The 16,625-nt window shown below is 36.1% G+C and overlaps 1 protein-coding gene across 2 annotated transcripts; it reads left to right on the top strand.

The window, feature by feature from the left end:
• Positions 1–9,701: 9,701 nt before the first annotated feature.
• Pcid2 (PCI domain-containing protein 2) lies at positions 9,702–12,466 on the top strand. 2 transcript variants are annotated; one of them, XM_083092223.1, is made up of 5 exons: positions 9,702–10,019; positions 10,089–10,130; positions 10,195–10,316; positions 11,325–11,806; positions 11,894–12,466. In XM_083092223.1, the coding sequence occupies exons 1-5, from the start codon at positions 9,999–10,001 to the stop codon at positions 12,409–12,411; spliced, it is 1,185 nt and encodes a 394-aa protein (XP_082948349.1). In that variant the 5' UTR covers positions 9,702–9,998; the 3' UTR covers positions 12,412–12,466. The 2 variants fall into 2 exon arrangements, with proteins under 2 accessions (XP_082948349.1, XP_082948350.1); XM_083092224.1 differs by lacking the exon at positions 10,195–10,316 and having other exon boundaries at positions 9,706–10,019.
• Positions 12,467–16,625: the final 4,159 nt, after the last annotated feature.

Below are 16,625 nucleotides of genomic sequence, written 5' to 3' on the forward strand. Positions count from 1 at the left end.
ATCAGCTGATTGCTACACGCGATGTGTGTATGGCGGAGTGTGTGCGTAAGAGAGAGAGAGAGAGGGAGGGTAGGAGGGACAGACATTCATACACACGCACGCACTTTTTTTCTCGCTCTCTTTCTCTCTTTTACGCAACACTCATACACTCTCTCATTCAGTCTCTCACTCACACTCTCTCGGTCACTCACTCACTCACTCACCTGCTTACTCACTTGCTCACTCACCTTGTAGCAGCGTAGCGAATCTTCATGCTATGTATTGTTGTTATCTGCTGCACGATTATGATTGCTAGAGATGCGCGACACATCGAAATTTTTTCGATTATTAGTCTCACACTCGATTGACACAATACAGATTACACGATAACGAGTTTACTGTTTATTCACTCACTATTGATTTATCGATACCAAAAATTACTTTCAAAGAAACGCGAATGCAAACAGCACATGACTCGACGCGAAGCGACGGACCGCGGAGACTGCGCGACCACAAGAGTTATGTTGCCAGAAACGCGACATCTAACAAACGACTTGCGCGTGGCGCGTGATTGACGCGAGATAAGACGAATGTAATTAAAATCGTCTTATCTCGCGTCAATCACGCGCCACGCGCAAGTCGTTTGTTAGATGTCGCGTGTCGCGTTTCTCATCAACGCAACATAACTCTTGTGGTCGCGCAGTCTCCGCGGTCCGTCGCTTCGCGTCGAGTCATGTGCTGTTTGCATTCGCGTTTCTTTGAAAGTAATTTTTGGTATCGATAAATCAATAGTGAGTGAATAAACAGTAAACTCGTTATCGTGTAATCTGTATTGTGTCAATCGAGTGTGAGACTAATAATCGAAAAAATTTCGATGTGTCGCGCATCTCTAGCAATCATAATCGTGCAGCAGATAACAACAATACATAGCATGAAGATTCGCTACGCTGCTACAAGGTGAGTGAGCAAGTGAGTAAGCAGGTGAGTGAGTGAGTGAGTGACCGAGAGAGTGTGAGTGAGAGACTGAATGAGAGAGTGTATGAGTGTTGCGTAAAAGAGAGAAAGAGAGCGAGAAAAAAAGTGCGTGCGTGTGTATGAATGTCTGTCCCTCCTACCCTCTCTCTCTCTCTCTCTCTCTCTCTCTCTCTCTCTCTCTCTCTTACGCACACACTCCGCCATACACACATCGCGTGTAGCAATCAGCTGATTGCAACGTCGGACGGCCGGCGATCCGGAACAACTTTTCATTATTAAAATAACGTTATTTTAAGGAACACGTATTTCTGACGTAATTCTAAGACATTTTCTTCTTTACCAAAATTTTATTTAAAGCATAATTTTATGTTATAAGATAAAATAGTTAGCGACTCATGCGGTGATAATCACCCGTCGGGCGGTCAGCTGCGCCCGCGCTCGCGGCACGCCGCGCCGCTCCTGCCTGCCTTCTGTACCCGACGCATGATTTACTAACTATTTTTGCTCATAATTCAAAAACTACGCTTCAAATCAAATTTTGGTAAAGGAAAAATTGTCTTAGAATGGTGTCAGGAATACGTCATTTTAAAGACATAACGTTTTTCAGGATCGCCCTGTATACAGTCCTTGAGCACTACCTCACGCACTTGTGAGGAGGTAGAGCGCAGTAAATTAAATAAAGAAGTCCTATTCCATGTAACGATTTTTGCAATAATAATAGAAATATTAATTATTGAAATCGGACGAATGAGAGAAGCGCGAGGGGAGCGACAGCGCGCCGCTACCCGTGGTTACCGCCATCGTCATTTTCACGTTTCGCCGCAAGCCGGCAGGCAATGTCTGATACGGTGGGCCGTGCTATAGCTCGAGCAGTCGAGCGCTTCTCTCATTCGTCCGATTTCAATAATTAATATTTCTATTATTATTGCAAAAATCGTTACATGGAATAGGACTTCTTTATTTAATTTACTGCGCTCTACCTCCTCACAAGTGCGTGAGGTAGTGCTCAGGGACACCCTGTATAAACTGGAATGGGAATTGCCATTGTAATGTACAAATTGTATGTGTGATGACCATAAATACATAAGCGGACAGCGAGCCTGAGATAGATAGATGTTCAGGGCAGGGTGTCTCGCTCACACGCATCTACGTACATGCGCACACCTTGGACAGTACAAACAGATCTAAAAGGATGAAATGAGACACCATGCCCTGAAGATTGTTCTCTCTCGGCTCGCGAAAAACTCTTCAGTTCCCATCCCAGTTTATATATAGTTCAGTGGTCTGGCTTCACTCCCCTCGCCAACTACAAACAAATTATGGCTGTGTTCGTTTTGACGTTTTCAGCGCTGAAAACATCGTTCTATCGATGGTGGAAGGAAAACAAGGTGTGCTCTTGCACATCTTTCTGTAATAACCAATGAGTACGTTGGGCCAAACAAGAGACATATTGATTTATTGGCCAATAGAATTAAGAAGTATATGAAGTATATCTATATATATCCAATATGGCGTTCCCTTGACCCAGTCTGCGCAGAATGGCCATCAGGCTGCCGTCATATGCGGCGTAACTTGCGTAAGCGTAACTTGCGTATTCTAGTAACTTTTAATTGAAGTTACGTCATTTTGAAAGTCGGCTTTCACATGGGGCGTATTGTGCGGAATGCGTAACAAATACAACCAATTATAGATTAGATTTTCCGTTGTACACTCTAATGGAAATGCTAAGAAAATTTGCAATTGATCTTCGTAACCTACACGTCTTGAAAAGTACGCATCATGGGGAACCGATGCTTTGTATACAAGTATGTGTAAAGCGGAATGTATGTAATATTTATAAAGTTAAAAAGATTGAAGTATATATTTACTTCAATCTTTTTAACTTTATAACGATGCACCCCTTGCACCCCCTTAGTGCATCGCCGAATATCAGCCGGAAACTGCCGCCCGGCAGAACACCCGCCGGGCAAAGGCAGGGGCGCGTTGCGCCACATTTTTTTTAATCCTTATGATACACCGCTGAGAGCCGAAACCGGCAAGCCGCGCCGACTACGGCCGAGGGTCTCCGACCGTTTCGAGCAAAGACCCCCCGCTCCCGGCACCGCCGTGCTCTTCCGAGCGGACGACGTTCCGTACCGCTGTACCGCCGCTCGATGGAGGCAACACCGTTTTACGCCGGCGCGGGGCTAATTGCCCGCAATATAAAAAGCCCTTGGCGCTCTCCTAATCACGGATTCTCGTTCCACTCACGGAAGTGAACAAGTACCGAAACCTAGACCGCTCCTAGCAAACGAACAGCCAGTACTCAAGACAGAAGGTGGAGAGAACTCCTCCTCAACCGAGCCATCTCGGTTCTTGACACGGCTAATTCCTTCCAACCATTCTCCGACCGAAAGAAAGAACCAGAGCGAACTCCGGTTCAATCGAGTGATCTCGATATAGGTCAGAATATCCGACCGCCTAACGCCGTTGCATAAAAGCACGAGGTAGAGAGGAGAGCTACCCCGGACGAGCTGCTCTCGTCGGCACGGCGTTCCCGGAAACTACAACTTACCCAGAACCGGGAATTACAAGCACGTTTCCGAGAACCGCACGCTTACAATCCGCGTATTAAAGGGATTAAACCGATAGCCCAGACGCGCGACAAAAACGCGACACGCGCTACATCAATCGGTCATTGACCGCGTATAGTTGTAAACACACGCGGTACGCGCGCATTCCAACGTGCGAGCCAACTTCGAGATATATCGAAGCGCGGCCTAATTTTGTAACATTTAGCGCACCGTACGAAATTTCGCTTGCAGACGGACTGTATGCATTTCGCGCCCACCTTCCGAAACTTTCGTGAGCAACTACAGTACGAGTGCCCGCGGGGCGCTCATCTAGAGCCCGATCGACCGATCTTTAGTGTTCGCATATTATCGCGATCACACGTTTGCGCTCACGCGATACACTCACACACACGCTTGCGACTCGCTGCGCTTACACATATACACACACACACCCACACTGTAATCACACAATAAACTTTTATTTTCTGATCCATATAACGCTCTCGTTTATTTCCGCTCGCCTACCGAACTTTAATCTCGACTCCGACGGCAAAACGCGCGGAAGTCGTCCGTAACAACTTTGAGGGTGCATCCCGATGGAGAAAGAAATAGCGGAACGGAATAGTAACGGAAAAGTAACTATATGATGGCTAACCAATCAGAATGATTCCGTTCCGCCTTTACATGGCCGGGTTCCCCATGGCAAACATTTTACGGAACGGAATGAAAACGGAAATTATGTACTACATAATGTCATCATGTATTAATATAATATAATCAATATTTACCATGTCGCGTTAATAATAAAATTAATTCAAAAATCATTAATGATAATATTAATGTTAATTATATAATATAATGTTATTATTGATAACATAATGTTAATTATTTTATTACACGTGATTTCAGTAAATTGCTTCACCAGGTTATAGGTTATCACAGATATGATATATCTATGTAATACATGATGATATTATGTAGTATGTAGAGTACATAATTTCCGTTTTCATTCCGTTCCGTAAAATGTTTGCCATGGGGAACCCGGCCACGTAAAGGCGGAACGGAATCATTCTGATTGGTTAGCCATCACATAGTTACTTTTCCGTTACTATTCTGTTCCGCTATTTCTTTCTCCATCGGGACGCACCCTGAAACAGTACATGTGTTCTTGAGGCCGACGTTAAGGATGATCGGTAAAACCAGTAGGCTCACTATTTAAAAAAATATTAATTAAATCTATTATAATCTAGTATTAATCCTAATTATGTTATAATAATTTTGTTAAAATTAAAATTTAAAATTAAAATTTGAATATTAATATTTACATATTTAGAAAGTAATTCAGAGGTTTTAATTCACAGAAAAGTATAATAATAATGGATCCTAACTTAATATTAATAATTATTTGGAAACGATGGCAAAAGTGGAAGAAAATTTGATCGTTATTCATATTTTATTAAAACTTTTTGACAATGCCTCTTCAACCTACACTATCCTATGTCTTGAACAATACTGAACGATACGCTTACTAAGGGCCGCTTCGACCAAACTTAATCGTTGATTAAAGGGTTGCCAACATGACAAAATAATCCAGTGTGACCAATTGTATTTCTAACAATATACAGAGAGAAGCCAATATAATTGTAGAAATACAGTATATCGTCAGAAATACAATTGGTCACACTGAATTATTTTGTCATGTTGGCAACCCTTTAATCAACGATTAAGTTTGGTCGAAGCGGCCCTAATAAGCTAGCGCCAGACTATGCACGTTTTCGCGAATCGTGATGCGTGATTCGTGATTCGTATAACGTTCACGAATAATGTGGAGGGAAAATTCGTCGATTCGTCATGCGCGATTCGTCATTCGCACTGATTCGCTAATCGAGCGGTTTTTTGACGAAACTCAAAGGAGACGAATCGTTACGAATCAATTCATTCGTGTCGCGCTACCATGAACCTAAGAAGATATGGATGGAGTCTAAGGGCCTGAGCACAAAGATGTCGTAACTGTTTCCGACAAAGTCGTATGCGTAAGTCGGAGACGTTAGTCACGCACAAGGATTTTACGTAAACGTAGGTATCGCATAACATAGATCGCAATACAAGATACGGCCTACGTTTACGTAAAATCCTTGTGCGTTGACTAACGTCTCCGACTTACGCATACAACTTTGTCGGAAACAGTTACAACATCTTTGTGCTCAGGCCCTCATATGGGCGAGGGGGCTGTGAAATTTACGGTAAGGGAGGTGTATAGCTCTGTCTCTTTCCAAAAGCAATCTTCGGCTTTGTAACGAATGCAACCGAAGATATCCGAAGTGCGCATTGCGTACTTGTACAATATATGTGTCATAACTCCTTATAGACGCTAAATATAAAGCAAACATCGACGTATTTTTTATCAGTGTTGTTTAAATTTTCTTCGAAAAGAACAATGCCATATTGTGTGATTTCCAATTGTACGAATTGAACAAAACCCGAAAAAAAGTCCGAAGTGCAAATAGAAGAGGAAAAATGCAGAAAAATTTTGTATCACAAGTACGTAATATTATTTGATTTTTAATTTAATTTCTTTCTTTTGAACTTAATGAAACATTTATTAATTGTAGAAACATATGTAAAAACGCGTATATGTCATCTGTTAAAATTATCTACAGTAAAAGCGAAAGACAATTTTATAATAAACTTACTTTATTTAAAGGACAATAAATAAACTGAAAAAAATTTTCATGGTATATAATTTCGCTATAAATTAATAAAATAATAAATTTCTAATTTTCGCTATAAATTACAATTGTATTTACTTTTATTCCATTCTTTATAATTATGATCCTATATGTGTGATACTATTATATATGATAATTACTATTATAAATATTATACTATACAGGGTGACCCATTTTAACTTAGGCAGCCAAATAACTCGAAAAATAAGCAAGATAGAGAAAAATGTTTTAGACAAAAGTTGTATGGTTTCGAGGGGGCCATAAGATGGTATCATTGGTTTGACCTTGAAGAGTCATTTGAAGGTCACGTGAAGGTCACTTCAATTTTTTTAAATGGAACATCCTATATATTTTTGTACATTCTTGTAGCTCATCTCGAGAGCTTTCCAAAACACTATAATTAAGTACATTTTCGTTAAGTACTTTTTGAGTTATGAGGCTTGAAATAATTTCTTAATTTTACATAAACCGTAAAATATCTTGTAAAATATTCATTTTTCGATTACCTTACCTTAATAGTTTTATGTACAAAATAATGAGAGGAATCAATTGGTGTAAAGAAAACACATAGTTGTTTCGAAGAAAAAATATGTAATTTGCAATTAACAATTCCATATTTTTTCTTAAAAACAACTATGTGTTTTCTTTACACCAATTGATTCCTCTCATTATTTTGTACATAAAAGTATTAAGGTAAGATAATCGAAAAATGAATATTTTACAAGATATTTTACGGTTTATGTAAAATTAAGAAATTATTTCAAGCATCATAACTCAAAAAGTACTTAACGGAAAGGTACTTAATTATAGTGTTTTGGAAAGCTCTCGAAATAAGCTACAAGAATGTACAAAAATATATAGGGTATTCCATTTAAAAAAATTGAAGTGACCTTCACGTGACCTTCAAATGACTCTTCAAGGTCAAACCAATGATACCATCTTATGGCCCCCTCGAAACCATACAACTTTTGTCTAAAACATTTTTCTCTATCTTGCTTATTTTTCGAGTTATTTGGCTGCCTAAGTTAAAATGGGTCACCCTGTATATTACTTTACTATATTTCAGTAGACGAAGAGGCGAAGAGACGCTGTGGCGAAAAAAATTTTACATATTTACATTTTTATAATTTCAAATTATTGGAATTAAGAAAAAATTAACTAAGATTTTCTGAAATTACTGAAGAAGTGATATTTGTTTTTCTATGAATTTTCATAGTTTTATTAAAAAACGTCTCCAATTGTTAAAAATAAATTCTTTATATTAATATATTTAATCTTTATATTTACATATTTTTTATTTTTAGGTTAAATATATATTTATTTGCATATTATTTACATACATATTTTACATATTATTACATTTTATTTTACATTTATTTACATATTCGCAATATTTACAATTCTGTATTTTTATTCGAAAGTTAGCTAATATGGGATATATAACCTTTCGGGAATTATCGGATATGCGACGGAAACACCCGAAGGTTGCTTTTGGAAAGAGACAGAGCTATACACCCCCCTTACCGCAAATTTCACACCGCCCCGGCACAGTATATCCAGTAGCGCAACTCTCTGTCGGCACCTTTGATGTCTGTGAAGTCTAAAATGGAGTGCGCATGCGCGAAGTAAGCGAGTAAATCCAGTAACGCCATCTGGACTTTTTTCTCACTCTTTCTCCTTCACTTCATTTTCTTTCTTTTTTTCAACATATTACTAAATGTAAAAGAAGTAAATTTTAGTAAAAATTATATATAATAACAATGTAATACACAAAGATAAATAAAAGAAAAAAGATACAAAATTTATAAAATTATATATAACATAATATAAACAATATATGTATAACATAAGTACAATAAATAATGAAATATATCATATATAAAATAATGAAATATATAATTAATAAATAATGAAATATATCATATATAAAAAACATTAATATGTAACTATTAAATAAAGACATATTTAAAACATTTTTAATATTAAGTATAAATGTACTTATTAATAAATATGCATTTTTTATAATGAATATAATTTATTTCACACATACATAAATATATGCATATATGTAACATAATTAAAAATTTAAAAATAAGTACATTTTAAATAAGTACATTATTTTATAATGAATAATTTATTTGACACATATATGCCAAAGTTAGTATTTCCATTAGCCAAATATGTGAAAATAAATTTTTATAAAATTCTTATTTGTTTAAAATCTATATAATCAAATAATAAAATAAAATTATAATTCCAACAGTTGATCCACTTTTTCATTAGAAAAATTACATACATACAAATTATTTAATATAAATTATAATACTAATAATATTATAATAATAATTTTATTTACGCAATTATAAGACTTTTACACTTATTTTACACTTTCAAAATGCACACAGGTATTCACAAAACCTTTAAATGCAAAGAGAGAGCGAGAGAGAGTGACCGTAAACAATGAAGGAGAAAGTGAGAGGAAAGTTTAGATGGCGATACTGTGTTTACTCGCTAACTTCGCGCATGCGCACTCCATTTTGACCACAAATTTTAGGGAGTTGCGCTACTGGGGCTGCGTTCCAATATTCACTGCCAGTACTGAAAATCTATAGTTTACGTGACGTACACTATAGATTTTTAGTACTGGCAGTGAATATTGAAACGCAGCCTGGGTATACTGTGGCCCCGGCTCTAGACTCCATCCATATCTTCTTAGGTCCATGCGCGCTACACTATGCGTAATTAGTTCGTGTTTCTCTTTGATAGGTTATTGCATCAATTATAATGAAGAGAGAGACAATGGAGAGCTAGACAAATAATCGCGTGCTTGAATTTGTAGAAGACATAAGAGAACATAGATGTTTATGGGATCCAAAAGATAAATATTATAGAAAAAACTGGTCGAAGTAACGCGAACTAAGAAACGACGAATTACGAATGATATACAGCGAATCGCGAATAGTGTGGAAGGTTTACACTGACGAATAACGAATCTCCCTGAATGACCAACGAATCTCTATGAATCACAAATTACGAATCGCGAATTACGAATCACGCATTATAGTCTGGCGCTAGCTATAGAATTTGCAGTACTGGCAGTAATTTCGGAACACGGCCAAGTTAAAGTAAAGAGGAATAGTGATAAAATAAATCCTTGCGTATAAACGAACATCACTTTTAGGGAGTTATAACGATTGTTACTAAACCAGATTAACGTTGCCGTGTAAACGTACTCATTGTCGCGCAGTGTACAAAACGAAAGCTATATGAATGCTTGGTCCAGGGCTTGGTCTAATTATATACGTCATTAGTCGCAAGTCGCGAGTCGTAAGCAAATTGACCAACCACAGTTATTTTGATAAATAATAGACTGTGATTGGTCAATTTGCTTACGACTTGCGACTCATTGGCCGCATTTAGCGGACTCAACTGCTAAGTAGCAATCGAACACGATTGGTTTCTACTTTCAGATCCGACCAATCAGCTTCGAATTCCATTGGAAAATCTAGTAATGCTACCCAACTGTTGAGTCCGCTGAATGCGGCCATTGTACACTCCGCGACAACGATTCGAGCCGCTGCTATGCTGCCAGTTGATTGGCCAGTTCTACGTCCTCCTTGCCCCGCGAGAAGGGTCCACGGAACGAATGTACACGAGGCCTATTTCTATTATCTTTCTCCGTGAAGTCTGAAACTGAAGAAAATAACATTTGACTGGAAATTATTTACGCGCACGAAGATTTGTTATCTATATTTTAAACGAAATGGATTCTTATATAATGCAGGTAATATGATAAATTGATAAACAGTCGTATGATACAATTGATGTTTTATCTTTATTTTTTATTTCACAGATTCGACGAACATGGCTTAACCAGGATGGGGAAGCATTAGCAGTAAGTTACGAATATATTTTGATCAAAGATGATTAAATCATGTATCAATGCCATTTTTTTTAAGGGTTTCTTATCTCTAAGACACAATCATGTTTCAATATCTCAAGTTGGATCAGAAACTGCTATAATCAAGGCTATAGAACATTTATCTGCACCATTAGATGATTTAGTCCTTTGTCATTTAAAGTAAGATTAATTATCTTTAATATATCCGGGTAGTAAGCACACGTCATTTTGACGTTTCATATTGGTCATTCACTGACTATTCTTGACGTCACGAGTTGACATTTTTATGACAAATGTGACGGTCTAATGTCACAGATTCTTGACATCATAATGTGTACTGCATTTTGACGCCATAAAATGTACCATATTTTGACGGTTTTTTCTTAGCATAATAATGTATTTAATAGCATTGTCGAATAAAGCAGATTAACTGATTCGAGAGCATCATTGAACAATTATAGCCATTCTATTCTTCAGAAGAATCTTCGATCAATTAAACTGCTTTATTAGAAAAAGCTGGAAAATGCAAATATGGTAAGAAAATAGGTCACAACTTTTATATTTGTTATTATTTTATTTAAACATAAACAAACTTACATCTAAGATTATATAAAATTTTAACAAATAATGTCTTTTATTGTCTGTTTTATAAAAATGTATTTTGCCAATCAACTGTAGAAAAAAATGTGTATATTTTTTGGCATTTTAATTACACTCGATTGATATATAGCTAATATTTTCAATGTGCACTAATTTAATGAACACTTGAGTGGTTAAGCAATATGAATCGTGCACAGATAAACGCATGTGTCGAAAGAAAAATTGTTAAAGTCTGATTGCGAAAGTCATGTTATATAAAAAATTTTAAAAGATTTTTTTATAGGATTGATGTACTAACTAATCACATTGATAATAATATAATTGTCAGTTCATGACTGAAATAAGATATCAAAATAATATAAAATAATATTACATCAAGATGTCAATATAAAGTTATATAACAAATCAGTCATTTTGACAACATATGACCAAAAATGATCAGTTTGGAACATCAAATTGACGTGTGCTTGCTACCTGGGTATAATATATATATATATATATATATATATATATATATATATATATATATGTATATATATATATATTTAAAAAATATATATTTTTTACATTATATACTCCTTTTTTCAGAGCTGTATCTGCTATGAACAAGAATGATGCCCTTGCTATGTATAATTATCAAAGTTCAGCTGTACAATGTCTTGCTAAGATCCTGCAAATTCAAAAGGAAGAAAACTGGATGTTGCCAGTAATGAATGTAATGTGTCTAGAATTAAGATTATCTGCGATAGGTGCAGAAAATTCAAAGTATAACAAAAATATAAAGCATGGAGAAGTTCTTGAGAAGTGTGCTGAGTGTTTGATGGCTTGTTTCCGTGTTTGTGCAGCTGATAATAGAAGTTCAGAAGAAGATACAAAACGATGGGGAATGTTAGCCTTAATTAATCAACTATTAAAAGTATATTTTAGAATTAATAAATTGCATTTGTGTAAACCTTTGATACGGGCTATAGAGTCATCTCCTTATAAGGACCATTTTGCATTAGCACAACAAATTACATATAAATTTTTTGTTGGCCGGAAAGCAATGTTTGACAGCAATTATAAAATTGGTAAGTATATTTTTCTATAGTTTAATAAGCACAATTATTTAATAATTGTTTCATTGAAATGTATAAATAGATTCTAAATTATTTCAGCTGATGAATACCTAACTTATGCATTTGAGCATTGTCATATACAATGTACAAAAAATAAGAGATTGATTTTAACTTACCTTGTACCTGTGAAAATGTTATTAGGATATATGCCAAAACAAAATCTTTTAGAAAAATATAATTTAATGGAATTCTGGGAGCTGATGGAATCCGTAAGAAAGGGAGATTTACGTTCTTTAGAAGGAGTAATGGCAAAACATGAAATTTTTTTTATTGATGCTGGTATATATTTAATTGTGGAAAAATTAAAATTGATTGCTTATAGAAATTTATTCAAAAAAGTATATTTAGCACTAAATACGCATCAAATACCGGTTCAAAGTTTGCTTATAGCATTACAAATAAATGGGATGGAGGATATAGATATGGATGAGACAGAATGTCTTCTTGCAAATTTGATATATGAGGGCAAAATTAAAGGTTACATATCTTATCAACATAAAAAGTTAGTTATATCTAAACAAAATCCTTTTCCTCCATTATCTACAATTGTATTATAAATGACTGTAATTGTAATTTATCATTTTTGCAATAAATATATTTTATTTTTTGCAATTTTATTGTAATGCTATTATAGATATTAATAAAAGTCTAACGAAAAAATCAAGTATTTAAAACAAGTATTTAAATCTGTATAAGATAAATTTTTTTAGAAATATCTATCATGTTCAGTGAACTATATTTTAACTCTATTCTAATTAGAATAAGGGCCGCTTCGACCAAACTCAATCGTTGATTAAAGGGTTGCCAACATGACAAAATAATTCAGTGTGACCAATTGTATTTCTAACAATATACCATTGAACTATGGAACTAACTGGAATGAGCGCTCCTTCGTTACGAGCCGAGCCTGCCTGTGCGACGAAGGCCATCGCTATTTGGAATCGCTTTCTCTGTTACACTAACATGCTATAGTATATTTCTCCTATAGTTTCAAGATGTACTATCTGTGTCCATACCTTAGTCAGTATATGTTTGAACAATGAATATATAAAAAATATTATTGTAATGAAATGGATTATTTAAGGAAATATAATGACGATAATAAACGAAATAAAATAATGCTTTATTTTGCTAAATTTTTGGTGAAAAAATTCTGTACGCCACTTTAATGAGCAGACGTATATTTTTAGCTAAGGTAATACATGAAAAAGAGAGACGGCAATACCAAATAGATACTGTCTCCCTCGGCTCGAGGTCACCGGGCAATAACAAAGGCAGCGCTCGTTCCAGTTAGTTCTATAGTTCAATGCAATATACAGAGAGAAGCCAATGGGTGCATCCAGAAGCACAACCGCTCACTGAGCGGCTAAGAAGCAATTGAATGTGATTGGTTTCTATCTTTGAATTCACCAATCACATTCGAGTGCTACTTAGCCGTTCAGTGAGCGGTTGTGCTTCTGGATGCACCCAATATAATTATAAAAATACAGTATATCGTCAGAAATACAATTGGTCACAATGAATTATTTTGTCATGTTGGCAACCCTTTAATCAACGATTGAGTTAATCGGAGTTTGGTCGAAGCGGCCCTAAGGCCCAAGTTCCACAATCCAGTTAACCCGAGTTTAAGTGGCGAATAGACCAATCAGGACCCAGTTTAACATAGAGGTCTAAATATCAGAGAGGCACCAACTCGTGCCTCCTTCTGATTGGTGGTGAGCTATCCGTTCTTAAGATGGCGGCTACGGTGACAAAGTGGGAGTAAACCTAGGGAATACTAAGGTAAACTAACCTGCGATTTACATGGACTAATACTGAAACACCGTCAGGGCCTGAGCAGAATGGCTGCCTTATAATTTTAAGACTATGTTTTATGCCTTAAGTCTTTGTCTTAGGTAACGCACAATACTGTGTGTTATGTCTCGAGTCTTATGTATACGCGAACGTTTATTTCTTACAAACGTTCGCGTATACATAAGACTCGAAACATAACACACAGTATTGTGCGTTACCTAAGACAAAGACCTAAGGCATAAAACATAGTCTTAAAATTATAAGGCAGCCATTCTGCTCAGGCCCTCACTACCACTATAACATCACGTGCGTGTAGGATCTAAGATGGCGGCGCGGCGGCATGGTGGGGGTAGTTTGGCGTCTCTCTGATATTTAGACCTCTAGTTTAACGTATTAAACGGGTTAACTCGAGTTGTGAAACCGGCCCTAAGGCCCAGTTCCACAACTTATTCTAACCGAAGTTCAGCTTGTTAAAGGAGGATTTACATTACGTTCAATGTCCGATGTATGACGTCCGATTGGATACTATGGGTTTGGGACGCAATGTAAATCTTCCTTTAACGAGTTAAACTTCGGTTAAAGTAAGTTGTGGAACTGGGCCTAAGGCTGGGGTCCCATGGAGCGTATTACGATACGCGCGTATCGGGCGTATTGAAAATCTGACCAATCGCAGACGTTCCGCTGTTTGTGATACGGGAAAGTTACGTCTGCGATTGGTCAGATTTTCAATACGCCCGATACGCGCGTATCGTAATACGCTCCATGGGACCCCACCCTAAGGGTGCGGACCCATGCAGCGGAATAGCGGAACGCGGAACGAGAGCGGAACTAATCACGAACGTTCCGCGTTTTTCAGCAGCTTTAAGGCTATCACACACGAAATTGCATAGCTGCATATGCATAACATAAGACCTTATGGACCAATGAACATCGAGTATTATGTTATGTAAGTCAATATGGCGACTTAATACTCGATGCTCATTGGTCCATATGGTCTTATGCTATGCATATGCAGCTATGCAATTTCATGTGTGAGGGCCCTTAGGGTGCGTCCCGATGGAGAAAGAAATAGCGGAACGGAATAGTAACGGAAAAATAACTATATGATGGCTAATCAATCAGAATGATTCCGTTCCGCCTTTACATCGCCGGGTTCCCCATGGCAAACATTTTACGGAACGGAATGAAAACGGAAATTATGTACTACATAATGTCATCATGTATTAATATAATATAATGAATATTTATCATGTCGCGTTAATAATAAAATTAATTCAAAAATCATTAATGATAATATTAATGTTAATTATATAATATAATGTTAATTATTGATAACATAATGTTAATTATTTTATTACACGTGATTTCAGTAAATTGCTTCACCAGGTTATAGGTTATCACAGACATGATATATCTATGTAATACATGATGATATTATGTAGTATATAATTTCCGTTTTCATTCCGTTCCGTAAAATGTTTGCCATGGGGAACCCGGTCACATAAAGGCGGAACGGAATCATTCTGATTGGTTAGCCATCATATAGTTACTTTTCCGTTATTATTTCGTTCCGCTATTTTCTTCTCCATCGAGACGCACCCTTAGCGGAATAGCTTTTTTGCAGACTGCGTAATCAGCGTAATATACACATATTGCATGTAGCATGTAACCTCAAAATACATAAGTGCAATAAAAATAGTAGTGCAATAAGCGACGGTAAAAGAAAAAAACGAGTAATATTCCGTAATTATTATTATATCCGTAATTCGTTGTCACGATGAATTTAACAAGGTATATGTGTATATATATATATATATATACAGTTCTGTCATTTTTGTTGCGTGGAAACAGGTCTCTAGTCCCCATGTAGCATAAGTAAACTTTGCGCAACCAATCACGAGTTATTATTTCAAAAGTGTTGAAACACGTTAAAATTTATTTGACAGATTTTAACATTTTCAGTCAATATTTCCGATAAGAAAGGCATTTAATTTAATATTTATATACATGATAATAAAAACGAGCGATAAAAACAATATTTAAAAGTCATTTTAGGGACGTACTGCTCGGACTGCTCACGCTCATTCCGCTCCATGGGGATGGGGAGGATTTGAAATTCGCGTAATGAAAACTGCGGAACGCTCGCGATTGGTTCCACTCTCTTCCGCGTTCCGCTATTCCGCTGCCCTGGCGAAAATAAGAAACTTTATAAAGCGTTAACAACCGTTGAGTGAGGGTTTTCTGAGAGTTTATATGCTTTTCAAACTTTGTAAGAGCACTTACATAACGCTGTTGGGTTTTGAATGCTTATCAAACGCTGCAGTGTTGCAATTTTTGTTCTACAAACTCTTTATATAATGTTACATGAAAGTTTTGCAATGCTGAGGTAACATTTTTCAGAATACGTTCAGTAAACGTTGATACATCTTCGTGTACAGAGTTCACTCAGACTTTTCAAACGTTTACGATTACGCTATAACGTACAAACGTCTTTTAAACGCTGCAGTGTTGCAATTTTTGTTCTACAAACTCTTTACTAATCGTTTTTAAACTCTCAACGAACTTCCACAAACGTTCATGTAAACGCCAAACAAACGTCTCATTTTTGCCAGGGTGCATGGGTCCGCACCCTGAGGGTGCAGTCCCACGTAGAAGAAAAAGCGGAACGGAAAAGAAGTATAGTGGGGGTAACCAATCAGAACGTTTCTCCAAGAGACATTATACCTAGCGTTCTCGTATGTATGTACATACCTAGCATATCTAGTCTTTCTTATTCATAAATAAAATTTATAAATTTATTTTTATATAAAATAATAATGTCATCGGTAAATTTTTTTATTATAATATAAAATATGTATGTGTGTGTTTTATTTTCAGATATATATATTAAATTTTGTAACAATTTATTACACTTAACATTAAATTAGGTGAAAATATATTATTCTGAATAAAATATTTGTTACAATATAAAATGTAA

The sequence above is a fragment of the Camponotus vicinus genome, unplaced genomic scaffold (assembly GCF_025532165.1).
Source record: "Camponotus vicinus isolate PSW18456_S1 unplaced genomic scaffold, iyCamVici1.0 SCAF_2, whole genome shotgun sequence".
NCBI lineage: Eukaryota > Metazoa > Arthropoda > Insecta > Hymenoptera > Formicidae > Camponotus > Camponotus vicinus.

Excerpts from the sequence above, each read along its gene's own strand:
- Pcid2 (XM_083092223.1), top strand. The coding sequence starts at position 9,999 with ATGGATTCTTATATAATGCAG. Across the intron at positions 10,020-10,088 it reads TGGATTCTTATATAATGCAG|ATTCGACGAACATGGCTTAA; the intron begins GTAATATGATAA and ends TTTATTTCACAG. Across the intron at positions 10,131-10,194 it reads AGGATGGGGAAGCATTAGCA|GGTTTCTTATCTCTAAGACA; the intron begins GTAAGTTACGAA and ends ATTTTTTTTAAG.